This window comes from Molothrus aeneus, chromosome 13, assembly GCF_037042795.1.
Source record: "Molothrus aeneus isolate 106 chromosome 13, BPBGC_Maene_1.0, whole genome shotgun sequence".
Classification (NCBI taxonomy): Eukaryota; Metazoa; Chordata; class Aves; order Passeriformes; family Icteridae; genus Molothrus; species Molothrus aeneus.
Window position 1 is genome coordinate 4,865,103 of NC_089658.1, and position 27,988 is coordinate 4,893,090.

At 42.0% G+C, this 27,988-nt stretch overlaps 2 protein-coding genes across 2 annotated transcripts; one reads left to right on the top strand and one right to left on the bottom strand.

Annotated features, from left to right (window-relative positions):
- Positions 1–8,677: 8,677 nt before the first annotated feature.
- SKIC8 (SKI8 subunit of superkiller complex) lies at positions 8,678–15,869 on the top strand. The gene is made up of 10 exons (XM_066559050.1): positions 8,678–8,770; positions 8,887–8,914; positions 9,272–9,377; positions 10,170–10,342; positions 11,400–11,548; positions 11,869–11,962; positions 12,727–12,820; positions 13,458–13,550; positions 14,149–14,227; positions 15,599–15,869. The coding sequence occupies exons 1-10, from the start codon at positions 8,759–8,761 to the stop codon at positions 15,686–15,688; spliced, it is 918 nt and encodes a 305-aa protein (XP_066415147.1). The 5' UTR covers positions 8,678–8,758; the 3' UTR covers positions 15,689–15,869.
- Positions 15,870–16,209: 340 nt separating this feature from the next.
- On the bottom strand, positions 16,210–22,563 carry DNAJA4 (DnaJ heat shock protein family (Hsp40) member A4). Its single transcript, XM_066559049.1, has 8 exons — positions 22,441–22,563; positions 22,213–22,353; positions 20,256–20,436; positions 19,264–19,368; positions 18,299–18,526; positions 17,979–18,209; positions 17,387–17,487; positions 16,210–17,302 (listed from the first exon to the last, which is right to left on the bottom strand). Exons 2-8 carry the CDS (start codon positions 22,342–22,344, stop codon positions 17,084–17,086), a joined length of 1,197 nt encoding a protein of 398 aa, XP_066415146.1. The 5' UTR covers positions 22,345–22,353; positions 22,441–22,563; the 3' UTR covers positions 16,210–17,083.
- Between the last annotated feature and the right edge of the window lie 5,425 nt (positions 22,564–27,988).

Here is a 27,988-nt window from a genome sequence, read left to right on the forward strand (position 1 = left end):
GGAAAAGCTGCTTTTCAAAATCTAAAACTGCTGCAGAGGATCATGTGCCAATGTTTAGACCACCAGCTGTGAAGCTGAATTTTCCATTTTCTCTTCTGATGTTTGATAGAGCACCTTTTATATTGAAAAATGACTCTTCTCAGAGAGGGCCCCATAGCACACACATCTTTTATCAAAATGTATGGAGACTCTACTAGGAGCAATCCCATCTCAGGAACTGACAAATCTGACCTAGGCAAAACATCAGTCTAAAATATTTCCTTAAAACAAATTCTTCATGACTTGTGCAACAACCTTCACTGAGACAATCTTCACTGAGGAGATGGGAGAAGGCTTCTATTATCTTCATCTCCTGTAATTAAGACTGGGAACCAGCAACTTAAACATCATGATTCCAAATATTTGTATTTCAATGCTAAAACACTTAGTGCATGCTTAAATACTGTGCTGGATCAGGACTGAAGCACATTTGTGTGTACCCAGTTCAGCAGTGCCAGAGTACAAAAGAGCCAGACAAACCCCTCCACTTTCTGTCAGTCCAGACAGGACCACTGCTGTCCCTTGTCTGGGCCAAAACTCTAGTTCTCTACTTTCTAACACTGTGTTTGTGTTGTCTGTTTGCACTAGACTGACTAGTCAATGCTATGCTGGCCAACACTCACATATTTTTACTACCACCTTGCTTGGTGTTCAAAGCCCTGTGATAGAGCTTTTGCTGCCAGTTAGGGGCTTGGACGAGTCCCATTCACCCCTGCTGTGATCATTGCATGTCACAGGAACATCCAGTGGTGGCACTCAAATTCAAAATATCCCAGTAATTCCTATGCTGACTGTAGCACTTCAAACAATAACCTGCTAAATCTCTGCCTTTCAACAACACACTAACTGAGACTAATAAATGAGAGCTACTGACTGCACTTTATGGAATCTGGTGGTGCCTTGCAAGGGCCTAAAAGCTCACTCCCTTCCTGACCTCGGAAGTGCAGGGGTCAGTGTGTAATTGTTTTCATGCAGGATCAGCTCTGGCCTAGGTGTCATTACTGAGATGTGCATGACTTCCCTCCATTAGGCAGCACCAAGAGCTGCAGCTAAGTGGGTCACAGATGCTAACAGAGCTTAGTGCAGCTGCTTAAATTCGTTGTTCTCTTTCAGCTGAGCATGGAAAGCACTGACTCCTGTGCACCAAAAAAGCCACTTCACTAGCACTTGTCAAATGTCATATGATGAACACATTTAGGGGTTCCTCACTCTTAGTACCTCTGAGTCTACCCTCAAGGGCCAAGACACCACAGGGAAAATTGCACTCTCAGTATTTTCAATGCATCAATCTCTGCAAGCAAGCCTTTCCTCAGCAGTTTCCCAACATGGTTTTTGAGAATTTGCAACCTCAGTTTCGAAGGGACACTTGCATTTTAGATAGCATTTCCAAACCACCAAACCTGAAAAATCAAAAAGCACAGGGTTCCAGGTGCCACTGCATAAATTAACTCAAATATCAGAAGTGTAAAAGGGAAGGTTTTCTTGCCCCAGAAAACACAAAGAAATGAAGATTTCCTGGTATCACAGCATCCAATTTCTAGTACAGTGTTATGTGATCTCAGCAACAATTCTCCAGTCATGCAATTAATCTGAAGTTCACAGAAATCAGGAATTGTTTTTCCTCTCTTTTTTTTTTTTTTTTTGGTTCTATGTCTGACTTAGAAAGCTTGAAACCCAGAAGACAATTACCTTACATACAAAATCTCTTATTTCCTCATGCCATATTTCTGCTAATGTCAGTAACACATCACTAAACATAGGTGGACCAAAGCAGTCAAACAATCACCTCATTACATGTCTGAAATTTTTTTTCATTCTATGAAACACCCATCACTGATACAATGTCAAATGTGAATGAAGTACTTATGATGGGAACTCACAAAAGTGTCTAGCATTTTTATATGAGGTATTTATGGAACCTGTTCAGTAGAGATTTGAACATGTGTTCAGGACCCAGTAAAATCCATCAGACATGAACACATGGTCTTGCTGTGCAGGAGCAGAATGTTGAATCACCACTGTAAAATGGGCTCTCACAGCCAGCAACAACACAGTGATTTAACCAACTTGTATGGTTTGAGTCAAGCATCTCATCCAGAGGTAGCTGAACATAATCATAATGCTTTATGATGTGCCATACTTAGTCCTTCTCCCTCTGACTCCCATGGAGCCAGAGCTTGCAGAGCACTGGCATTTATCCTGCAGCACAACTCCTCTGTGTAAGGTTAATACCATCAATTTGATTCACAGGGGTTGGTGAGCCAGACAGGCAAACTGAAGAAGAAAAAGCCTCTCTCACAAGGAGACAAGGACACGAAAGAGGTTGCCCAGCAAAGTCATCAAAGCAAACAGCATGAATGAGACAGTGTTGATGAAGACAGAAGTGGCATTGAAGGCTGCAATAACAAAGCAGGGCAGTGACATGAAGATAAGTGGCAAAGTAATTGTCTGGTTGAGCCAAGTGTATCCATACAGTCCATCTGCCAGCAAGCCATGCAAATGGACACCAAGCACTGAAGATCTAAGTACCTATTTATGTAAATATATTCCAAATGGTGACACAAAAATACGTAAGAACAAATAATTAGTAAACACAACTGAAAGTTTTTGAGAGTATTGGAGGTAATTATTATGAACAGTCTTAGCATCTACTGCCAACAAATGAAGGATTTTCTTCCTGGTTTTTCTTACTAATTATTCTAAAAAGCCAGAGTTGTGTCCTCAACATTTGATCCTGTAAAAGTTTATCATATAAAAAAGACTCTTGATGTAACAAAGGAGCCACATTGCCAGGCCAGTTTCTGGATCCCCATTCCAGCAAAAAAATTGTCTAAAAGCCAATTTTAGCAGCTAAGTGGATTATCAATTTCGAAAGAGAGTCTCTAAGAAGAATAAAGTTAATAGCATTTTACAGTGAAGCAAATAACACATCCAGAGACTGGATCCATGGTGCCTTCATTTCATCCTTAGTGAATTGTAAACAGCTTGGTCAGGCAGAGAATGTTACACAGCAGATGAAGGAAAACCCTTCCCTCCTCTCTGTCTCCCAGTTCATCAGCCTATTCAAGCCATTATCTGTATGGATCAGAAAAAGAAAAAAAAAAGGTGCTTTCTCTTGTCTTTACTACCACTCATCATAAGCTCAAGTGACCCAGATGCAAGCAGAGCCAGCATTCTGGGTGGAGAAGTGCAGAGCATCCTCCATGCCTTCCTCCTGCTGCTTTGTGAGAGCAGCATCACACTTGACACAGGCAGTGACTGCAGACATTCACTGGCACTTGGGGCCTGAGGATGGCACAGAAGAGCCTTCTATCACACATTATGTATGGATACCAAAGTAAAAAGGACACAGCCAGACTTAGAAGAGAGCCTTAGATTATGTGGTAAATACTTAGCTCACAACTAAATAGCCAATTATTAATTGACAGCCAAAAGTGTCTTCCTAGAGCTCAAGTGGTTCAGTTTTGGTGCATAAGGTCATCAGTCATCCCTAGCTGTCATATATATCTGAAACTACAATAGCAAGGGACATGCATTAATTTTGGTAAAACATGTGAAATTCATCATCCTGGAGAAAAAAGTTTTACTGCTAGACTTGATGTATGGGTTGAAACTTTGTGCCTTCTGTAAGTCAGTCCCAACTACATGCACGATGTTTTAAAGGGCCTTATTTCAATCCTGACAAATGAGCACCAGATGTTTCTTTTATCGTAGTTGCATTCTATATGCAACTATATATTCTATATATCCAACATTTCAGGCTCATGTTAAGGTCTGAGAAATTCTCTCTGATCCACCTCTTGCTCCTTAAAAAAAGAAAACTGTGTGAGAGAATAAAATAAAGAATAAAATATTATAATTCTGATAAAGTAAATAAATGAATGAAGAACTGAAGTCTTCTCACCGGGAGAAAGAGAAGAGAGCTAGAAAAAACCATCTGGGTTCAGTTATCATCAAGCACAGACCAATTTTTCATTAGAAAATCTCTCATGAAGAACAATTACTTCTGCTCTTTTTTTTTTTTTTTTTGCTTATTTCATTATTCTTTTCAAAACAACTGTACTCTGAAAGGTTCTCTTTGGCCTATACATACCATAAGCAGGAGGTTAAAAGGCCTGTAATTACATCTGACCATTCTGGCTTCTCTGCAGATGACAGTGGGGATGAGGTTCCTTCTGTGGGGAAGAGGGTCTAGTTTTTAGGATTTATTTGTTTAATTAACTGTTTTATTTTCTTCTTTTCTTCCTAAAAGCAGTTGCTCATTCACTCTACTCTCACTGTCCACCTTATCCACTCCAAAGGAACCTGATCCCTTCTGAAGGAAAGTGCTCTCCAGGCTAAGCTTTCCCCTGACCAGAAGGCGACCAGGACACCTTGGGCTGAAACTGCATAGTGCCAGCCAGAGAAAGATTTGTTCCTGCAAGTGCTAAGTACTGTTTTCATTCCTGTTAGGCTGAGTCTCCTTTTCATTTGTGTCCGTCCCAAGTACTTTTCCTTGCTTGTTGAATAAATACATTGAAATACTTCCTTTCTCATTAGCAAAACAATGTAATATTGAAATGCAAACTCAAAGCAATGTCAGTGTGTAGATACACACTGAGCTAGAGCACATACCAAGAGGCTGAGAAACGGGTTCCATTCTTCGATCTACCACTGACTAAATTCGTCACCTTGCTTCAGATTTCACCCATCTGTGAAACGGGATAACGATCCTTCCTTAACTCATAGGGCAAGAATGTCATTAATATTTGGTCTTGGTTTCAGATTCTTGAAGAAGAGCTTTTCCATTATATCATTTCCCTGTTTTGGCCAGCCCTTGGACTACAGTTGTGACTGTAGTTCCAACTCTATATCCTATAGGTATGATGGCTGGGTTCGGTGCCACCACTTGCAACATGCAGTGCCCTTACAATGAATGTTTTTCAAAATGAGACAAGAGTTTTTTTAAAGCAAAGCTTTTGTTTGAAACTCTTCAAACTTCAGGAAAGTTTATACTTGACTCCAGATCCCAATTCAGCTGCTTGGGACCATCAAAGAGAAACCTATCAGTGAAAAAGCATATGGAGTTGCAAGAAAAGGAAAGAAAGGGGATAGCAGCTGACAAAAAGATATAACAAAGAAATAAGTGAGCAGAGGAAAACCAACAAAAGCTGAAAGTTCATCAAATTTGCATGTAAAGAACTGGACTTGTTTCAAAAGTGGAACTGAAGACTGTATTAAGACTCAATTTTCTGTGGCTCTTGTCTTTTGCCTCAACCAATGCTAATGCACTACAATACTGACACATGCTATACAAAAAGCTGTAGATACTCTGAGTGACTTGGTGGAGCAGTCAGAGATCTGAAATGAATGAGCAAACAGTGCAAATGCCATTCCAATTCACTCCCAGGAACACAGTCCCTTGATGGTTTCCTCGGGACACAGCAACAGAAGCAGAGGATTCTTTGCTCCTGCCACAACTGTTCAGAGTCCCCAGAACACCAGAAGGATGTGAAATGTTTGACTGTGAATGCCAACCTCCTGGAAAGAGGATGGAGATGCTCTTGCTGCTGCTGCCCCACAACAGGAAGATGGTATGCATATAGATATAGATATAGATATAGATATAGATATAGATATAGATATAGATATAGATATACACACATATAAAAATATATATAAATCATTAAAAAAAATATAAATCTGCACACAGGCTCCACACTCTGTCACAAGTCGCCCTTTGTTCCTGCAGCACCTGTGGGTGACCAATCCTACACTGAACCCTAAGATGGAAAAACAAACCCAAAACTGGGTTTGGATGGATCAGTCCTGAAAGAAGCCTGGGATTGAATCCAGCTCTCTGCGGGCACAGTTGTAATACACAGTCGCTTTTCTAAACTGAGATGGCCTGACAGTAGTAACCACAAAAATGCATATGCCTGTATTACTCACTTTGGCAAACACCACCACATAACTTAAATACCATTCTCATCTTCCTCAAACCCACTAGGAAATGAATTATTTAGTGTGGAGCAGGGAGAGAAGCTGACATGTCTGGTACTTGAATGCTGCAGTGCTCATGTACCTGCAGAGCTGGAGCTCCCAGTTAATGATCTAGCCTTCCTGTTCTATGGAAGTTCCTGTGTCTTCAGGACCTTAATGAATCAAAGCTTACTTGGCATCCATCTTGTGTGTGAGGCTGGTGTTGAACTGTGAACCCTGATGTGAACTGGGGTTGTAATACCAGGCCACAATGGCATTCAGCCTGTGTTCTTAAATTGTCCTGCTCCCAACGTGTTCTCTGCAACTGAACTTTGGGCTAGGAAGTGCCTTTTGCAATGTTCATGTGGCATCCAAAGTCATGACCTAATTCACTTCTATGTGTAAGCACAATATGAGGGTGATCACAATGATCATTTTAATATGTCAGGTTTCTTCCCTGTAACACTGTTTTAAAAGCTGTTATTCGAACCCAGAGGCACTCCCAAGACATTGTTGTGATTAGGGCTGAAATACCCATACTGACACAGTGCTCCCCAACAAGGACAGACATATAGAACCCTGCTCTCAGTTACTATTCCACAGAGGCAATTTATCTGTAAATCAAACATGTGCCACACTTTGCTTCAGATTATCCTCTTGATGCAGCATCTAATCAGCTTTCACTCTATCAGATACAGATTTGTGTCATAAGTGATGTAGGAAATAACCCACAATCTCAGTCTGACCTCTCACAGGAGAACAGGAACAATCTTTTCCCATGAAGGCCTAAGGTGTTCACTGTACAGAGTAAATACCAGTGCACAGAGAGAACTTTGAAACCTCTGGAGGGATTAGAAACACTTTGTCTGTCAAAGATTATGTTACAGTCCTGCAGTACTCTATACAGAGCTGCAAGACCAAGCTTGATTATTTGAACATAAGGTGAAAATAGTACATTTTAAGTGCACATTTAAATGAAAGAATTCGTAGAAGAACCCTGGCAAGAAATAGAATAACTTCTTTTACTTTTGGAGAATGTTTACCATTGCGTCACTACAAACGAGAAAATGAGGATTTCTGAAATTCAAGACATTACAGCTCTATGCCTTAAAATCTTCTCAAAGCTCAACCTAATCAGAGAACTAAGGATTCTGTAATTATATGTAAAAGTCTGTAATCATGTGTAAGAGTTTTACCCAGATTTTCATTCTTGACTGCAGAACTGTGTTAAGACACATTCAGAATTCCTGTTTTGGTTGTTACTCTGCTTACTCAGACAAGTTCTATTGATCTCAAAGAGCTTTGCGTACATATGAAAACTGATTAAGAGCTGTGAAAGACCACTGATCCTTTGTCTTTAGTTTTAAGCCTCAGGGAATCTGATTAATTCTCCTGAACTTAAATTCTGACATTTTTTGTACTTTTAACTCAAGCAGAGACAGCAACTTGAGAAACTTCAGCTTCCAAAAGAAAAGTCATACCTTTTTTTTTTTTTATCTGACACAGATGATTGGCAGGGAAACTTCCTTTCTGGAGCACAAGGAGTGGCTGAGGGCCCTGTGGGGGCTCAGCCCGGAGGAGGCTCGGGGGGACCTTCTCGCTCTCTGTAACTCCCTGACAGAAGGGTGCAGCTAGGTGGGGATCAGGCTCTTCTCCCAGGAAACAAGTGAAATGACCAGAGAAACAGCCACAAGTTGTGTCAAAGGAGGTTCAGGCTGGACATCAGGAAGAATTTCTTCACAGAAAAGGTGGTCAGGCATTGGAATGAGCTGCCCAGGGAGGTGGTGGAATCACCATCCCTGAAGTGTTCGAGCAATGATCAGGTGTGGCACTTCATGCTCTGGCCTAGTTGACAAGGTGGTTAACTTAGGCTGGATTTGATCATCTTGCAGGTCCCTTCCAACCTTAATGACTCTGTGATTCTGTGATTCTGTGAAGTTAAAGCCTTCTGTGCCGTGGTAAGAGCCATGGGCAGTTCTGCAGCCCAAGGAGCGCGGGGTCGGGCAGTGCTGTGCTCAGCCTGGCCCTCGCCTCCTGCACACCTCAGACAAGCGGCAGCCAGCCCAGCCTTCCCTCAGGAGCTTCTATACGGCTGGGCCGGCGGACCTGACCGCACCCCACAGCTCACACCAGCACTGCCATGGCAGCACCGCAGGGCACCGCTGCCACCGCTACCACACACCCAACATCTGAGGGCTGCCCACAGCGATGGCGCCGGCCCCGCGCCCGCCTGTCCTGTGGGTCTGTGTGAGGGGATGAGTGAGAGGCGGCGATGAAGATGTAAACTGTGGGACGCCACTGCGGGACGCGGCGCCGGGGGCTCGGTGCCGCTGCCCCCGAGGGCGCTGACGGGCAGGACGCGGGGCCGGGGGCTCGGTGCCGCTGTCCCCGAGGGCGCTGAGGGGCAGGACGCGGCGCCGGGGGCTCGGTGCCGCTGCCCCTGAGGGCGCTGACGGGCAGGACGCGGGGCCGGGGGCTCGGTGCCGCTGCCCCTGAGGGCGCTGACGGGCAGGACGCGGGGCCGGGGGCTCGGTGCCGCTGCCCCTGAGGGCGCTGACGGGCAGGACGCGGGGCCGTTTCCGCCGGCGGGATGTGTCCTGCTGTGCCTCCCGGCCACAGGGCGGCGGCAGAGGCGCGGGGCCGGAGGGCGCGGGGAGCGGCGCTCTCGGTGGTTCCGAGGTCATCACGGCGCGACGGCGGCGGGAGCTGTGTCCGGCTGCTCTCGGCGCGCTCCCCTCGGGATTGTTTTCAGAAAGACATGACCACACAGGTAATTAAAAACACAGCGTTAGCTTAGCTAATTGCTGGCTTCAGGTGTGCGTATGTGTATGTATATATATGTGTATAGGCTGCTCATGTGTAATAGTAATTATTTTTTCTTTCTAGTACGGTATTCTCTTCAAGCAAGAGCAAGGTGAGCAAACGCTAACGGGTATTGAGCAATGTTGGTGTTCTGGGATGGTGTAAAGTTGACAATGGCAGGTATCCGTGTGAGGAGACCTGGTTATGTTTATATTGGGCATAAATCTGAGTAACTCAGAGGTAGCTGTGCTGCTTTTTCAACATTGACGCTGCTCACACAACGCATTGCATATTTTGGAACAAACAAGACGGTGACAAGGCTCTCAGAGCGCTCAGTCGACCTGAGGAGCAGGGCAGGGTCTATTGCCAACATTGCAGCTAGCCAGTTCAGCATTACCAAAACCAGTTGTGATCTTCTATCAAGAGAAAATACTTATTTTTTAATTAATGTGCTTATATTCTTTTTTAGCTCACGATGATGCCATTTGGTCTGTTGCTTGGGGCAAAAATAAAAATGATGGTTCTGAAACAGTGATTTCTGGCTCTTTGGATGATCTGGTAAAGGTCTGGAAGTGGTAAGTGCCCCATATTAATCTGTGTTAGGCCTTAGAAATGGTCTGTGTGGAGCAGTCTTGAATTTCCACAATCTGCAGGGATGTTAGAAAAATGGCTCCTTCTTTGAGCAAGTGTATCTCCATTGGTGTGTGCTTTCTCTTGGAGTGGTGGTATTCTGGTGTGCCTTCATTAAAAAAAAAAGAGAATCCTTTTGAAAATGCATTTCAGAGAATACTTAATGTACTTCTAAACCAAAGAATGAGAAATGCATCTTTTGATGAGACAGTGCATTTGGAGATGTGTATTGTGAAAGAAATAATGGGAATAGCGAGAAAGAGGAAATCACATCTTCCTTTTTTATTGAAAAAAAGATCCTGATAATCCTTATGGAAGTGTGCTTTTGCAAAGAAGTTATTGTCTCCTAGGCAAAGCAGTGTGAAGGATGTGCTTCACTTCAGTGGTAGGTTTAGCTTGGGTGGGGTGGCTGTGAAGATGTCAGTCATGGTACTTTGTGCTGAGCTCACAGGTCAGCTCTGAGCACCCACAGACTGGTGTGTGATGGACATTTTTTGGTGGGATGTCTTCCAAATTTAGGATGAAGTACCTGCTTGACAGGAATATGGTAAATTATTGATTTGTCAGTTCTTTAAGTACAGAGAGTTTGTGTGTAGCCCTTCACATTTCATGGGAGAACTCGGGTTGCCTTGTGTTGAACAAAGGGAGGAATGTGGATTGTTTGTTTTGTGTGAGGCTGGGGATGTTCAGCCCCCCCAGCTGTTCCCAACGAGCCTTTCCTTTCCCTTGCATGGAAGGAACGATGAAAAGCTGGATCTGCAGTGGACTCTGGAGGGGCACCAGCTGGGGGTGGTGTCTGTGGACATCAGCCACACGGGTGCCATTGCAGCCTCCAGCTCCCTGGACGCCCACATTCGCCTCTGGGACTTAGAGACTGGCAAGCAGATCAAGTCCATAGATGCTGGTCCTGGTAAGACACCAGTGCTGAGCTGGCTCTGCAGGGGACCAGTGTGACTCTTCCTGGCAAATACTGGGGCATTGGGGTGCCTGAGGGCATTAAGGTCTTTGGGGGGTTTAATCTTTCCTGTATTTGCAGAAGTCTTTAAGGTTTTATGAACTCGACACAAAGCAGCATCAGACAATTTTCCATTTATTTTTACACACTACTTGTGCTTTCTCAGGTACACATAGTAGGCTTTTTGCTGTATGCATAAAGCAGAAGCTTCTCTTACACATGCATTGGTAAAGGGTTAGGGTTACATTTGGAAGAAATAATTCAAGTGCTTATTCAAATGTATGTACAAAGGAGCTCTGAATGTTCTTCCTAACACTGCAGTGAATTTGAGCCGTGCATCTGATCCTTTTTTATCCAGCATGTCCAATCCTGAGCAAGCAAGTCAAAACAGCTATCAATGGTAACAATGCTGATGTTCTCCAAGCTGGAATTCAGGGCCCAAGGTCTTATTCCAAGTATTTCATGAGTCCACTGGGACTCACAAATTTAAGAATAATCTTGCAGTGTTTTAGGCAATTAATATTTAACTTTTAGGAGAAAAACCTGTAAATTACATTGTGCCAGATAAATACATTGCACTGCTCTGAAAAATGATGGGTTTTTACATTCAATTGCAGGAATGTTATCTGTGTTACATTTTGTATATCTGCATTTCTCCTGTACTTTCATCTTCTGTGCTTTGCTACATACTTGTGTTGCTTTTTTCAGTAGTTTCAATCTTTTGGTTCCGGGAAAAAAGTAAGAATTTCCACTTAACTGATGCAATCTTAAAGTCTAAATTTATTGTTATGTGAGGGTCTCATAAGCTTAGGGTCTTACTAGAAATGTAATCTTTTACTAAATGTAAATAAATAGCTCAAGATATGCTCCATTAGTTACATAGAAGGGGTAACTTGATGAGCTTGTACATTCTTAGGGGGTTACACATCTAGACAGATCCATACAGGACTGACACTGTTGAATAAGAACCAAGAACAGGATCCAGCTAACTGGTTTTTATTTTTTAATACAGTTGATGCTTGGTCCCTGGCTTTTTCACCTGATTCCCAGTACCTTGCAACAGGAAGTCACGTGGGGAAAGTAAATATTTTCGGTGTTGAAACTGGAAAGAAAGAATATTCTCTAGACACCAGAGGAAAGTTCATCCTTAGCATTGCATATGTAAGAAGCACAATTGATAATTGCTTATGAGAAATTGCTATTGCTGTAATATGTTTTAAATAGGTATTTTTGTTTCCATCCATCAGTTTATCTCTGCAATAATACTAGGTGACAGCCATAGTTCCAAATACAAATTGTGTGACATTTCCCCCTGCACATCTGGAAAATATATTTGGATCTTGTTTATAGCCTTCAGGATTTTTGGAGCCCAGGTATCCCGCATAGATGACTATTTGTGAAAAGTTGCCAAGGGAATGTCAGGGCTTACACAGCATAAATACACACAGATGTTGAATCACACTTTTTGTGTTTTATTACAGAGTCCAGATGGAAAGTACTTGGCCAGTGGAGCAATAGATGGCATTATCAATATTTTTGATATTGCAACTGGAAAACTTCTGCATACGCTAGAAGGTATGGTTTGGTTATTTGCAGTACCTAATTCTGACCTCATTTCTGACAAAATTAAAGGATATAATGCAAGTCAGAATAAGCTACAACAACCATGGCAAAAGTGAGTTGACATATTTGTCCATTAGACAGTATTTAGTTACTTAGTGTGCTCTAACCTAAACCACTTAAAATATTAGAGGCAAACTGTAAACTCAGGCTTGCATCATAAATGCCTTTTTTAAAAGATACAGTCAGTAATGCTTAACTGAATTCTTAAATTGGAGCTCCTTGTATTGCAGAAAAGTACAAGGGAATGAAGCCAAGCCAAATGTGTGCTGCCCTGCACATGATTTTTCTTTTTCTTGTGTTATTTGTTCTAAAGCAATTTTTTGCTGGTCTAAAAAGTAACTGAACATTTTATGTTGTAGAACGCATGCATTTTTTTTTTCTAACAGATAAATGGGCTTTTAATGTTCATGCAGTTTCTGCCCAGTTGTAAGCAAACCCCAACCACTTAAATGTGCAATCATTCTATAAAATATGACATGATTTCTAATAGAGATGCACAGCTGAAAGAAACTAGATAGTCTTTGTGTTGCAGACATGCCTTAACATTCACAGTTGAGAATTGCTGTCTGTTTCCATTTTCCATTGTGCGAAGAAGCCTCTAGGGAGAAAGAGGCTTCAGAGGCTGCTGTGTCTGAGCAGGCAGAGCTGTTGTAGCTTGCTGGGCGCTGTGTCAGTGGGAGGAGTGCCAGTCCTGCTCTGTGTCCCTGTCCCTGCAGGCCATGCCATGCCCATCCGCTCGCTGACCTTCTCCCCTGACTCCCAGCTACTCGTCACTGCCTCCGACGACGGCTACATCAAAATCTACGACGTGTGAGTGGGGACCTCAACAGCAACTGCTTAGAGAGGCTGATACTGTGAAACATAGAGCAAACCCTCCGCTCTCCAGAATTCCTTTCAGCCTTTGGTGACTTTTTATGTAATAAATAATCTTAAATCATAAAATACTACATCCTTAGATAGTTTTTGAAAGTGTAGAGGTAGAAGAAAGCTGTAAATTGAAAACAAATTACTTTCTTCATATTTGCCTGTAGGCAGTAAGCTAATTCTTCTGTGTATCTGTCCTGTGAGCTTGTGTTCACCTCTCCTAAACATCTGTTCTGTACACAGGAAATTATATTTATAACCTATTTCTCTTGCATCTTGCAATACCTTGGAAGACCCTGGGGAGGAAATGGCCCTGCTTCAGTGGTCTTCACCCGCTAAACCTGCATTGCTTTGGCTTTGGTGAAACTCTTTGTCCTTCAGTCCATCTTCTTAGTGACTTCTTTTTATGTTAACTATTTGAAATGGATAAACAGAATCTGCTGTAACACCAGTTCAGCTTGGATGAACAAATGTCCAGAAGTCACCTTCCACTGAACCATTCTTGATTGCACTAGCTAGAGTATATTCCTGCTGCTTTTTCCCTGGAATTCACAAAGCAAATGCTAACTTGTTCTTTCCACAGGCAACATGCAAACTTGGCTGGCACATTAAGTGGTCACGGATCCTGGGTTTTAAATGTAGCATTTTGTCCTGATGATACCCATTTTGTTTCCAGGTATTGAGGATTTTTAATTGTTTTTGATTACTGAAAAAAAAATGTGTACAAATTGCAGTGGGATCTGTAATGAAATAACATAAAATTTAAGGGCTCGAGCCAATCTGTGATATGATACCAGCTGTAGAGAGAGCATTTTACTAAGTCTTCCCATTGCAATGTAGTTCCTGATAAGTGAAAAACACCTAACCTAAGGCAGTTTGATTCTAAATAGCTGAAAAATTGCTCTTGAATCAAGAATTACAACTTAAAGTAGTAGTACATTAATCTGCTTGAATTTTAGTATTAATTCTTAAAAAAGCTGAGGCAGCTAGGGGACCAAGTATATGTAACAGGAATTTCCTTATCCAAAGAACTTGCCTCAAAGAATTTTTTGGCCAAAATGGGAGTTTTCATTTTCACATTGCAGATGTTGGAACAGTAAATTTATTTTAAAGGTAGTGGAACCTCGCAGAAGATGCAGTCCTTTGCTACTTCATCCCTGTATTTGATGGGTGAGAGGGTTTCTTATGTCTACCATCTGGGACCCTTTAATGTTTGCATTAAACTTTAGTTAATATATTAATTAAAACATTAATCAGTGTTATTTTTCTTTCAGTTCATCTGATAAAAGTGTGAAGGTTTGGGATGCTGGAACAAGGACCTGTGTCCACACTTTCTTTGACCACCAAGATCAGGTATGGCTGCTATTCCCTGAGTCACCACGTTCCCAGGAGAGCTTGTGAAGTTCAGCACATTTGTGCTTCACCTTGGTGCTGCAGCCCCAGCCTTGCAGTAATGCAGCTTTAGCCTGCTATAATGAAATTGGAAATTTTAGAAGTTATGGTTATTTAGCACTTAATATTGAACTAGTACTCCCAGGTGTATATGCTGATCTCTTCCAAGTCATTAACATTTTTTAGGCCCAAAAAAGGCAATCCTGAGTGGCCTAAGCCTCAGCAGACTCTGTTACCTTTGTCTCTGGTTTTACTTATTTCTGTGACTAACACAGCATGTGTAAGGGTGGAAATACTTATTTAAAAGGACAGAATTACTTAAACAGATGCTTGAAAGCAGCCTGAAAACTTGGGAGTTTTTCCTCCTTCAGTGTCTGTAATACTGTGGGTTTTAAATGTATTGTTCAGTGATAGCTACCTGTGAGGGAAGGAGTTAGGTTTCTACCCATTTACTCTTTGTCCAAATCTTAGGTGATAAATAGACTGGTGTTTTATTTTAATGGACCACTGAACAAGAAACAAAGGATATTCATTCAGATTTTATTTGAATGTTTTCTTCTGTAGTACATTCTTGCTGGTAACTTCTTTTCAGTTACCTATATGTTGTGGGGGTTTTAATATTGAAGTACCAGGTGGGACTTGCTTTCCCCTGTGGTTTTAGCTATTGTGTATGATCTCAGTCTGTGGCAAACAGAGATCTGTTAGTTACTGGGAATGCTGGGTTTGGGTACTAATGCAAAATAGTGTACAAGATTACCCAAAACATACTGTTGTCAACACACCCATTCTGCATTTCACATTAACGTGCTGGGTAGCCTTCATCCTTCCTGATGTCATTCTGATGGAGATGGGTGTCAGGTAAGAGCTTGTGTAACTGTCTTAGATCACAGTGACCTGAATTCTTCTAAGTTTTGTACTGGTAGGTAAATGGTTCTCTGAAAGAGCTCAAGGATAAAGCCAGTCGTTCTTCAGTCTCTCTTCCTTTCCTGCACTGTACAGTACTGTTTTCAGAAAGGGCTGCAGGGTGGGCAGGAGTGAAAATGTTTGGGTTATTTATGCCAACTGGGGCAAACACTTTTGAGCCCTGCCCGAGTATCTCTGGCCAGGGCGAGGCACAGTCAGTGGGAGTGGCTGTAGGAGCTCGGCAGGCTCCTAGAGGGCAGTGTCCTGCTCTGCTTCGGCGGCCGCAGCTGCTGCTGAAGCAGAAGCCACAACTACACCAGTTCTAATTAGGGGACTTTTCAATAATCTTTCCTCTACTCCTTGTAATAAATATTACTGCTGTAAAGATTCTTTTTCCTCTCTGGATAAATTTGCATGTCTTATTTACAGGTTTGGGGAGTGAAATACAACGGAAGTGGGTCCAAAATTGTGTCTGTTGGTGATGACCAAGAAATTCATATTTATGACTGTCCAGTTTAAATGTCTTGACTAAGATGCTTCAGTAAATCTCTTGGAGCAGTTTCAAGGGACTGCTACTGTCCTATGTAATTTTTTAGTATGATAAAAGCATTCATACTGATCTGCAAAACCAGATGTAATTTTGATTTTGCTCAGCACAAGAGAAAGTCTTACTTTTTTAAAATAAAAGCTACAGCTCTAAGTCCTTGTGTCTAATTCTTGGGAAAAAAGTATTTTTGGAAATAGGTAGTCATGGGTGAAGTAACTGCTCAGTTAATCACCCCTGCCTTTAAACATAAATAGACCAGAGCTGGAAACCGTGGCCTAAGTATTACAGCAGCTTATTTTAGCAGAAGGAAAATGACTGAGGCTGTGTTATAGACATGGGAAATGACTGCGTGCAAGAGGATCACTTAAGCTGAACACCTGTTTCAACAATTGTGTGGTACATGGACACAGATCACACATCATGGTTTCATTTCACTAAAGGGGACCACTGGTTTCTAACCCTGACTTATTACAAACAACTACCAGCAAATAGGTAAAATGGAAAAAAGGCTTTAATGGGATCCTGTACTGTGATACCATGTATGTTACAAAACAGCAGCAGTATACCCCAGTGCAAGTGGTTTTGGTTTATTCATTTTAGTTAAGGCACAAGTATACAATGCCTAGGAAGTAAAAACCCTTTCTAGGGAAGGCTGAAATACAAAGCTTGAGCTTCTGAAAGGTCAAACTTTTATTTGCAAGTATTTGCTAGTATGTAACACATTAGAGGACAGCTTGTAACTTTAGGTCACACACAAGAGAAGCAGCTGAAGGAATGCTACTGTAAACCCACAAAACACAGAAGAGGGCTATGAGGCAGAGAGGAGGGCATGCACAAAATGCTTCTGAAATACAAAATGAGACAGGTATGAGTGGTGCAACTAACACAAAGAATCTAGACTAGATGACAGGAGCCTGAGCTTAGAAGAACTTGTTTAAATAAAGGGGCTTCCAGAATGGCTTAGAAAGTACAAGAGAAGCAGGAGAAAAGGTGAAGTACTATTTATTAGAAGTTATTCTGCTATGTTTTTATTCTATGAAATTAATTTTCCAGTATGAAAGTATTTACATAAGACACTCCACTTAGCCTCTACTGATATTGCCAAAGTCTTATAGAAATAGCACAGGTGAATAAATTGAGAACCTTCACAGCAAGGAAAATGCATACCAACTTGGTTCTCAGCTGTATGACATTTGCTTTATATAGAAAGACTACAAGAACACAATATAAATTAGTTACAAAAAGGTGATACTGACAGCGCAGCAACTCAATTTGCTGAACACAAAAACCACAAGCAGTGGCTATTACAGCCATGCAGTTTTCATTGTGAAAATTTACATCTTAGATGACATCCGCTCCACCTTGCTTTAAGATGCCTGACATTGTACTCCTGTTCTTGGACCCTCCTCATCTTCTTCATAGGCTTCTCCTGCACTGTTACGGTAGGTTTGCTCATTTGGATCAAAATCTTCAAGGTCTACCTGATCCATCTCATCTGTAACCATAACATCTTCTCGTGAAGGAAGCAGAGCCTCCAGCAGAGACAGTTTCTCCCTTGGAAGCCAGTAGTGCTCTGGAAACTGGACCTACAATTTTACATATTTTTTAAAATGAGCATTTATTCATGTGCAAACATGAGTATATTGGCTACAGAAAAGCATGCAGCTTACCAAAAATTGTATGATCAGGCTGCCTTTGTCCATTGGAGATTTGTAGACAGGCATCCCTTCGTTGTAGATACATTTTAGGTCACCGTGTTTTATCACTTCACCTATGGAGGCAAGAGCTGTAAGTGGGCTGCTGTGATGGGATAGGCATTTCACAGCCACTGTGTTCTCATGGCACCTCAGGGAGATTGTAATCAGTTCACAGCAAAGACCTAAACCCAAGCTGCACACAACTAAGGCCATTTAGACTATTTCCCCTGCTATAAGAGAAATCAGCTTTTCTTGGCACAGCCTTCAGGCTGAATGAACAGATAATTTAGTAGAATTAAGATTCTTTCCTCTTTAATATCTTCCTGGATATCCACCAGCCGGGGCTGAAGTTTATTAAGAGTTATTTGACAGCTTTAGGTATAACTCTGCATGTTTTAGAAAGAATAACAACAACAACTAAATTAAGTGACTGCCTCATTAACCTGTTGCATCATATGGTTAGAAAAAAAAACAACCCAAATAGAACAATCTCCCCCCCAAAACTCCAGTCCAGGAATAATTAAACCAAGTAGTTTACATAGTATTAGTACTCTTGATGACCTACCTGGCCTAGTAGATATGACAAGAACTCTGTTGTCCAGAGTTTCAATTGTCTTTCTGAAACCACATAAAGCCTCTGAGAGTTGAATTCTCATTTTTGTGATTAAGTCATGCCCTCGTCTCTGAAAGACACTGTGGTCCTTTTGGTCAAGCACAATTATAACATCACCAGGTTCCAAATCAGGCTCCTGGTCACCTTCTCCATGAAATACTATCTTCTGACCATCTTTCATACCTGAAGAAAAGAAACCCATTTATTCTCTGCAGAACTATAGACTATTATTGACTATTATTTGGGAACCAATACAAATATACAGTTCTTACCTTTATCAACATGAACTTCTATGATCTTTTTCTCTCTTACAACCTTACAGCCATTGCAGTTGTCACATCTGTCTTTTGGATTTATTCTTTCACCTTGGCCTTTGCATTCTGGGCACACAGTTTGGATTTGCTGCACCATGCCAGGTCCAATCTGCTGAACTATAACTTGCATCCCTCTTCCTTTACACACAGGACATTTTTCTACTGCCCCTCTCTTTCCGCCATAACCTTTGACAAAAGAATTAAATTGCATCTCAGTCTCAAAAAAACTACAGTAGTCAGGCTGGAACTCACTGACTTCAAGAGCATGTTTAGGGTAACTTAAGAGTAGTTCAGTAATGGAATTTAGCTGCCATCACAAAACATACCTCACAAGCTGGAGGTTTCTACAAACAAAATGTTTATCCAGCTAATTGTATTAGCCTCTGCCCACCCCCCCCCAGTAACTCCTGGTTTCCAAGGAACTGTCAGCATACCAAATTCAAGACATAAACATTCCATTAATACTTGGAAAAGAATCTGCTTATGAAACATTTAACAGAGTACTAAGATATAAGACCTTATTAAAATTTACCTCAAAGAGGACCAGTCTAGGGAGTACTTAGTAACTGTAAAATTAGTAGCGTAACACAAGCTAGTCTTCCACCTGCAGCAATTAAAGAAGTTTTACAGAATAAACATTTACATCCAAGTTCTGGGTGAAGATAATTTTAATTTAGGTCCCCCTAACTGCAACTCAGTGAGTTTTAGTTTGCAATTAGAACAATCACTTTGTAACACTGTCGAGAGACTTACTTTTGAATAAGCGTAAGTAAGAATTAAACGCCCTGGCAGACTTCCAGGGATCAGGCAAAGAATAAAGACACAGAAAAGTAAGAAAGCCTTCAGACTTTCTTCTCAGCCTCAGACAAGCCACACAAACAACTTGAAGAGGGATTTGAAACCACTACTTGTGTTTTTTTTACCTTCACACTTTGCACAAATAACATTCTTTTGCAGTGCCAGTTTCCTTGTAATGCCATTATAGAGGTCTTCAAGAGATACACCTAACTGGTGCACCACATTTTTGCCTTCAGAAAAAAAAAGGAAAATATTAATACTTGTTCAGCTCCTGTGAAGACAAATGTTCATGCACAGTCTTACTGAAGAAATGCAGAGTTCATTCCAAACTTTGAACACAATTCAGCCCCCTTAAAAGCATGTGCAATTCCATCAGCTTCGGCTAAGCTCCACCCATTTATTTCCGAACATAAAGGTTGAGCTGTAATTAAGCAAAGCATCATCAAAGCCACCCTATCCCTACTCCTAATTTTATAAGCTTAACTGAAACAGCAAGATGCAAGGACACTACCAGCTTCAATTAGTCAATTTAGAAGTTGCTATTTATGCCTACCTATGAATTTCCATGCCACTTCATAGCATAATTTCAGTGATTTTACAGCAAGTTACTACTTGCTCCTTTAACAGGCATTGGGCTTGGAAAAGACAAAAATCATATCATGCTTTTGGTAGCACACTGTACTCAGTTTCATGTAATTTCTCCCAGTATTTTAATGGGATTTAAAATTACTGAAGTTTAAGTTGATGGTGTCCTTTGAAGCAAATTGCCCAAAAACATGAGCAAGTGAGGCACAGATTTGGAAAAAAGGTAACTTAAACAGGTCTAAATCAACTGCTGACTTATTGATGTTTTCCCCTCCCCTACAGACTACCCATTCCCCCTTCAACAAAAAATAAATAGAACTTAGCAGAAAGATGGCTATGGCTAAGCCACGTTATCTACTTTATTAGACTCTTAATGCTAGAGTAACTCGAAAAATCATAGTTTACTTATTCTATTGTTGCAACAAGTAATATCCACACTATGTGCACTCAGCAGAACAGCAGTACCATAGCACAGGTGTTTTATGCTTAAGTGCATGGTTAGAGTTTCTAGAACTTGTTTAGAACTGTGTACCTCTTCTCTCTCTATTCATTCGGCCTCCACCACCAAAGAACATGTCAAAGATGTCCATGGGTGAAGAGAAGCTGCCGCCACTCAGGCCTCCTTCTTTAATAGCCTGCTCCCCACCCTGGTCATAGAGGTCCCTTTTCTTTGGGTCCGACAGAACTTCATATGCCTGGGATATAAGTTTAAACTAAAAAGAAAAAAGAAGCTCTGAACAACTATGACCAAAAGGAAAAGTAGCCCTCTCATATACAACTCCATCTACAGATCGAGCCACTACAACACCCTCTTGTAGCATTTGTTTCCAAAGGAAACTCCCTAGGTAACAGACTATAATAGTACACTTTTGTCCAGGAAAACCACCCCTTTCCTCCCTCTCCCCCCTCCTCCCATGTTTTAAGTGGGCTTAATTCAGTCACATCCACCTTACAAGTATACAACAACTACATTTTGCTGATTGTGGTAGTTGCAACAACCATTATAACCTCTAACAAATCCACTTAGAAAGGAATATGGTGCTGTCCCTGAAGTCCTGCAGGTGCCCAACTCCTCATGGCCACAGCAGTGCTAGTCAGCCTAGAGCTACACAGGGATCCTCCATGCCTGCTGAGCTGGTACATCCAGCTACAGCAGAGATTTATGTGACCAGACAAGGGTGTTGCTTACTCATCACAAACACAAGGACTTAGATACAAATCAAAACAATTAAGGAATTTTCTTAAATAGCTATGAAGAATTTCCTATTACTAAGATTACCAACTGAATTTTTAAAAAGAACTTGCTATTACTAGAATGACCACTTCAATTTTAAAATTTCATTTACTCATGGCCATGTAAAGTGGTGTAAGCAAAAAAAGCAGGCTCAAAATAAAAGCAGAAAAGGTTGACTAAAAAACTAACAGCAGAAAAGATTGCCTTTGACTATGCCACTGTTTAAGTTCTGTAAATTAGTATTCTAGAGACTAACATAAGGTAAATATGGACCTTCTATTCCTATATTAATGTATTAGTAAGCCAGCTTTTAGATAAACAATTCCATCATTCACGTTTTCCTTAGTTCTCCAATTGTGGTGCTCGTTTATCATCCAAGTCAACACAGGCAGCTGAGCAGGTCTGTGCTGATAGCATGTAAACTAGCTCTCTTGTAAGCAGTCCACCCACGCACAGCCCAGTGATTTCCCGGGTATAGTTACCTTGGACATCTGCATTAGGATTTTTTCTGAAGAAAACCCATCCAGCACAACAGTGCTGGCAGCCGGATCCACTACCAGCCTTTTAAACGTCTGACAGAACAGCGGCCACTGGCACACTAGAAAGCCTTCCAGCTTTGCCTGTTTTAACCAGCTCCTCTAAGGACGATCTTCCACCGTAACTACAGGGAAACCAGTATATGCCACATCCAAAAAAAAAAGAAACGCTGCATCCCCTTTGCCACAGGCCTGCTACCAGACTCACAGATCTGAACAGAGACCTGGAAGAAGGGGAGCCTTCACATATGGACACTGCGCTCCAGGAGGGGAAAAGCAGAATTTGAGCTGGGACTTAGTGCACACTGGCTGTAACAACGGCCTGTCTGTGGGGGACCCGCGGTGCTTCCGCGGCCGGCCCTACGCCAGCCTCCGGTTCTCCCGGCAGGGCCGCCCATTGCGCGGCCTGGCGGCACCAAGTGATGAGCCCGGCTCGGCCCCGGCCCGCCGGAGAGCCGGACGGGGCCCGCGGTGAGCCCGGCTCGGCCCCGGCCCGCCGGAGAGCCGGACGGGGCCCGCGGTGAGCCCGGCTCGGCCCCGGCCCGCCGGAGAGCCGGACGGGGCCCGCGGTGAGCCCGGCTCGGCCCCGGCCCGCCGGAGAGCCGGACGGGGCCTGCCCCACGCAAGGCCCGTAGGTATCGCCTGGAGCACGGCTGCCTCACGGTGGGTAGGTGGTGGCCCACAGGCCTCGGCCGAGCCCCGGCCCCGACCCCACGTACCCGCTCGCCCTCACTGGGGTTCTTGTCGGGGTGGTACTTCAGCGCCAGCTTGCGGTAGGCGCGCTTGATCTCCTCGGAGGAGGCATTGGGCTTCACCTGCAGGATGTCGTAGTACTCCGTCTCCTTCACCATGGTGGGTGCCTGTGGGAGGACGCGGCACGTTACCTTCGGGTTACCCTCAGCTTATCCCGCCCAGCGCCCTACCGAGGGCCCATAGGCCGCGCTCACCGCTGCGGTTACTCCGCTGCACAAAACGCCGCCACTACCACCGCCCGCTCCCCGATCCGGCAGCTCCGCCTCTTCCGCAGGCTTTATAGGAGCCCCGGCCGAATCTTCTGGAATGACGCCGCGCGTGACGTCACGGGGCTGGAACGGTCTAGAACGGCGGCGCGTGACGTCACCGGCGGGGCGCGCGGTGGGAGGAGCCTTGGGCCGGGCCCGGGTCTGGCGCTCCGTATTTAAATTGGGGTGCTCTGGCTGAGTGGCCCCGCTGAGTTCAATCGCTCGGGCTGTACGGCTGAGGCTCCCCTGGAGCCGTGCCCGGTATTCCCTGAGTACAGCTCGCACAAACTGTACTCGGGCAATGGGGTACCAGGAGTTAGCATCGCATGGAAGCTGTAAATTATTATCTATGCTAATGTGGTAATGCACGTCGATTCTTTCCTCTTCTTTATTGCTTTTAGATTTCTAGGTAATACTATTTTTCAATAAAAGTTCCAAAATAATAATTTTATTATATGGAAGCTTTAGATGTGCTTTCCATTATGGTTAAAATGTGGCTATTTTATGGAGCTAAAATATATTAAAAACAACCTGAAATTTTATATCTTTGTGTTGTAGACACAGTCTGTTGAGTCTAATTTAGAAAGCTTCGACCTGTGTCAGCTCTAGACAAACCTAAAGCACCGTGGGCCCGGCAGAGGTGAGGGGCCCCTCATGGCGGCTGTCTCAGTAAAAAACTACCCGAAATTTTATATCTTTGTATTGTGGACACAGTCTGTTGAGTCTAAATTAGAAAGCTTCTACCACTGTCAGCTTTAGACAAATCTAAAATACTGTGGGCCTGGTGGGGGTGAGGGGTCCCTCCTGAGGGCCCCTCATGGCAGCCGCCTCAGTGGGCGCCCGTTTCTCTCCCTACCCTGTGAGAGGCTGGCGAGCACCATGGTACAACCTGCCCCATGCTGTGTGTTAGACCTTTTTCTGGTTAATTAATAGAAGGCTTTCCTGATGCCTTGTTCCTCAGTATTTTTTCAATTTTTAATTAATTGGGCTAATGTTGTACCCCTGCCCTGTATCTGTTATTTGCCTTTTCCTCAAGCCAGCCTGCCTGGAGCAGACTTGGAAGCTGGGATAGTTTCCATCTTCCTCCAGGTGACCAAAGGTCCTCAAATAATTATTTACTGCTCAGGGGAAAGGAGATAACTGGTACTTGTGTGGATCTGAGCAATTGCATGTTTTCCTAGAAGATGGCAACTTAATACTGAAAAATCCCAAGTGAAAAATACAGAAAAGCTGCATGAACTGAGAACAGATTTTGCTCAAACTTGAGTTGAGTAGGAATGTTTACAAGCTGCTTTTTTATTCCAGGAAACAGTTCCTTATTCCTGGGAAGAGTTTTATGAAAGCAGAGCATCTCCTGTGATTATGATAGCCCAAAGGTTCTAGTGCCCTGCCCTGCCAAGCACAGCCCAGGTAAAGAGTCAGGATGACTGAAGGAAAGGGCCCTGTTGTGTTGTCTAACAGTGGGAAATGGGAAAAAAGAAAAAGAGGGAGGGATCTGAATGAAAATTTGTCATCGTTTAGAGCTCTGGTGCCACTATAATGAACTTCCTACTGTATTTCAGGTAAATACTATTAGAAGATTGAATTAATACAATCTACTTATATTCAGCATGTAAATTTACTGAAGAAGGGGGAGCTAATTACAGGAAATCAACAGAAAATATCAATGAAAGGAACAGTTCAAAACCACAAGAAAGAAATCAGTGTTGGTAATTATTATTTTCTCCAAGCATAATTATCAGCAGCTGAACTATGTTTTGCAATTGTGAAATTATATTGACAAGTAAATCCAGAAACTCTTCTCTAGAAATATTTATGGTAAGTTATTCTGTAAACTTGTAGGCCAAGAACTAAATATCTCCTTTTTAAGGCAAAGAAAAGGTTCATTCTCATAATGGTCTCTACCTTAAAGATAAATTAGCTATAATCTGTTGTTCTGAACATAATATTTCCTTTTAAGAAGAAACAATAAATCAGCTTATAGCTTTGTAGTAGCTGAATGCTTTAGTAGATGAGAAGCTTTCAAAGCACATAATGAATTTTAGAGCTCCATCTTTAGTATGTCATAAAAAGAGTATATAATTTCTGTGAGTAGAAATCCTCCTGTAGGTATATGTAGATACTGGTAAATATAATAAGAACTCACACTGGTGGATGGTTTCTTACTGTTAACATTTGTTACTTGTAATAACGGCCAAAAACTTGGCTGGTTTGGATCTTTGCTTAAGAGGATTGAGCCTCCTATGTCATTTACTTTCATTTTATTAGGGAGACCTATCAGGTTATGTTTAACTTCATATGCAGTATTTGTTTTCTCCATCTTTGGTTCCAGTTGGTGCAATCAAATCATTATTTATTCAAAGAATTAGTGGGAAAAGTAGTGAGGGTTGGTGTTTGACATTATAAAAAGAGGAGATACCAGCCAATGGATATTTTTTGCACCATCATGTGCATGTCCTACATCACTCTTGTCTGAGTGATGCAGTCATTCTGGTACCTGAGGAGAATACAGTCCTACAGCTGTGTGAAGCAAGACACTTCCTATGTATCAATAATTTATTTATGGAACAGAGTTAGAATCCTCAGCAGATGGTTTTGTCATGATCAGTATAAATGTGATACAGCCTTTACACATGCAGACATATTTCTCAGCAATTACAGTCGTGGTTCCTGTACTCAACCAGCCTGGTGATCAAGGGTGTATGTGCCCAACTCTGGTTCTTCTGGTGCACACCTTGCCTCCTAAAGTTTGTGGTTGTTGCTAACCAGCAGTTCCTTACCCATTTTTCAGATGAACAACTGATTTCTTTTACTGTTCTTTCCCTTTCTTCCCTCCTGCCACATGTAACGTGAATCACCTTGTTGCTTTTTACTTGCCCAGTATCAAATTTGCGTGTGGGTGTCAAGAGGAAAACAAGCAGAGAATTTCTGTTCTCTGCAGGGAGGCAAGAATGGACTGGGAATGGGGAGTCATTAGATCTGGAGCCTGTTTCATTTAGCCACCAGAGGACTCTGGTTCTGAAACAGGTTAGCCCAAAACAGGAGTTAAAACTGCTTCCCCCCTGACCTTGGGACCATGCAGCATCTTTATATCCTACAAGAATGATGCATTTATCTTTTAATCCCATTATATAAATCACTGCTTGAATCTGCTTGTTTGCATTTTTTTATCTGGCTGTATTGCTATTTCTCATTGAAAGCAGGATCCTGGAGACACAGGTAAGAGAACAATCTGCTGAACTGCAGCTTCTTGCAGCACCCTTGATTTTTGTAAAGTATCAAAAAAACCTTTTTATTGCAAACACCAGGGAAAAAAAGTCAAGAATCTGAGGGATTGTCTCTTTTCAGTCACACTAAATCTGCTTAAAGAGCTTCAGTATTTCCTCTATAAGGTGAAATTAGAATCACAGCAGACTTTTCTTTGTGCTGAGCTGGATTCTTTCAAGCATCCAGATCTCAAAAGTTAGCACAATTTCTACAAACTTCTTGGGGAAATATCCTTTAAATAATATTTTTAAGCTATGATTTTTAGTCTTATTAAAAATGTATGTTAAACAATAAAGTGTGACAGTTTCATTTAATGAACTTTTAATGGCCGTGGGCCCATAATAATGATATGAAAAGGATATTTTCTATAGCAACAAACTGTTCGAAAAATCTTTTTACTATAGATGGAAAGTAAAAGATTGGTATCTCCAGGAAAAATGTAAATGGTGGCATTTGTTTTGAGCTATTTTAGGGTAGTGTGTAATGAGTAACTAACAGTCACAGGTTTGTCTAATCTGAATTCCTGCATTAGAAATAAATTAGTATAAAAAGCATATGTAAGTTTAAAAAGCTGTTGCTTGCCTGAAGCTTTTCATTCTGGAATCTGCCCTCAGCATCATCTCCTTGGCCCAAGGTAGCATAAATTGGTTGATCCTTAAGGTGTGTGTTTAGACTCCCTTGTTTAGTAAGATTTAGTGGAGGCTTTGACATTGTCATATTTGAAGGCATGTTTGGATTTAGAATTTTGCATAAACCCCGAAAACTACTCTCATTTAGTAGATCTGTGGAGTTTAATTTTTTTTTTTACTTTAGCTAAAATGTTTTAGACACTGAATTAAATTTTTAATTTTATGAGAAAGTAGGAAAAAAAGCTGTAGATAATCACAGTAATGTAGTTAACAGAACATAGCAGGCAGAGGGCTGCAATTAGTAGCAAGTTGAAAAGCTGACAGGCTCTAGGAAAACTGATATGAAATAATAAAAAAATATTAGAAGTGGTGCAATTTAGGTAAAGAAATGTAACAAAGCCTTTGGAACAGGCTTTGAATAAAGGTCATGAGGTGTTCTGCTGGTAGTGGTTGTGAGGTAAGGCTTTTGATGATTTAATTTGGATTCAGTGCTGGAAGATGGGAGGAACAATAGGACTACCAGTTTAATGTTTGCACAAAAAGTATTGTTTGACACTATTTGTTACCAGTTATATGACTAAAAAAGGGGCCCTGTCGTACAGTTGCTTAAACTAACTGGGATGACTAGCAAGGAGCATCCAGAATTAGTCCACCCCTCTGTTCATTTTAAGTAAATACAGGTTTTATGGTACATAGAAACATTCACTGTCTTGCCTTACAAGTAAATAGATGGGGGAGTACAGAGCCCTGGGTAGTTTTTTCCATAGTCTTACTGTGAATTAAACCTGAAACATCCTGTCCCAAGCATGCTCCACCCACACCAAGGCTGGTTTGCCTTGCAGTGCTGTTGGTCACTGTTGGGCCTTAGGAACAACTTGGCTTTGGTTTGGCCTCTCTGATATTTCTGTTTGGGATCTTGTGACTGTGCAAATTGTAGTGACAGTGTCTTCAACTCTGAGGCTGCAAATTTCTGAAAGATATCAGTCCTAATTGCAGAGCAAAGAATGTGAACTTTATTTGGCTTTTATATTCCTTTATTGCTTAGTGAGCCTGTCAACGCCCAGAAATCTTATCCTGTAGCTGCAAAAAGCAGCCCATCCCAGCACAAATATTCTGTCTGGGTCTAGTGCAGGCTTGTGCAACTTGCATGCAGGTAGATTTAGGCATAAAAGAAAAGGATTGTACCATCTTGTAAGGTGCAACATGTAAAAACCATTTCAAGATGAAGGTTTTTTCTGCTGTAAGTAAGTTACATGTGAGTTGCTGGCCTCATTTGTTAGGATTTATTTCATGAAACTGAAAGTCAACCTAGAAATGTACCAGAACTGCAAAGGCAGGTTCTGTGTCAAACTATTACAGCCTGACATTCATGAGCCTGTTGTTCAAGTGACAAGACCGTGGCTGATGGTTGCAGGGAACACAGTTTATCACAATGATGTGAGTTTTCTCTTACAGTCACACAATAGAGAATCCAAAGCAACTCTTCTCCACCAATTCCCACGGATAAATTCCCCTTACTTCACAGTCTGGCTTCCCTTCTAGCAGTAACAAGCTGCCCTTGTTACTGGAGGAGTGATCTGCCACTGGAGAATGCTTGA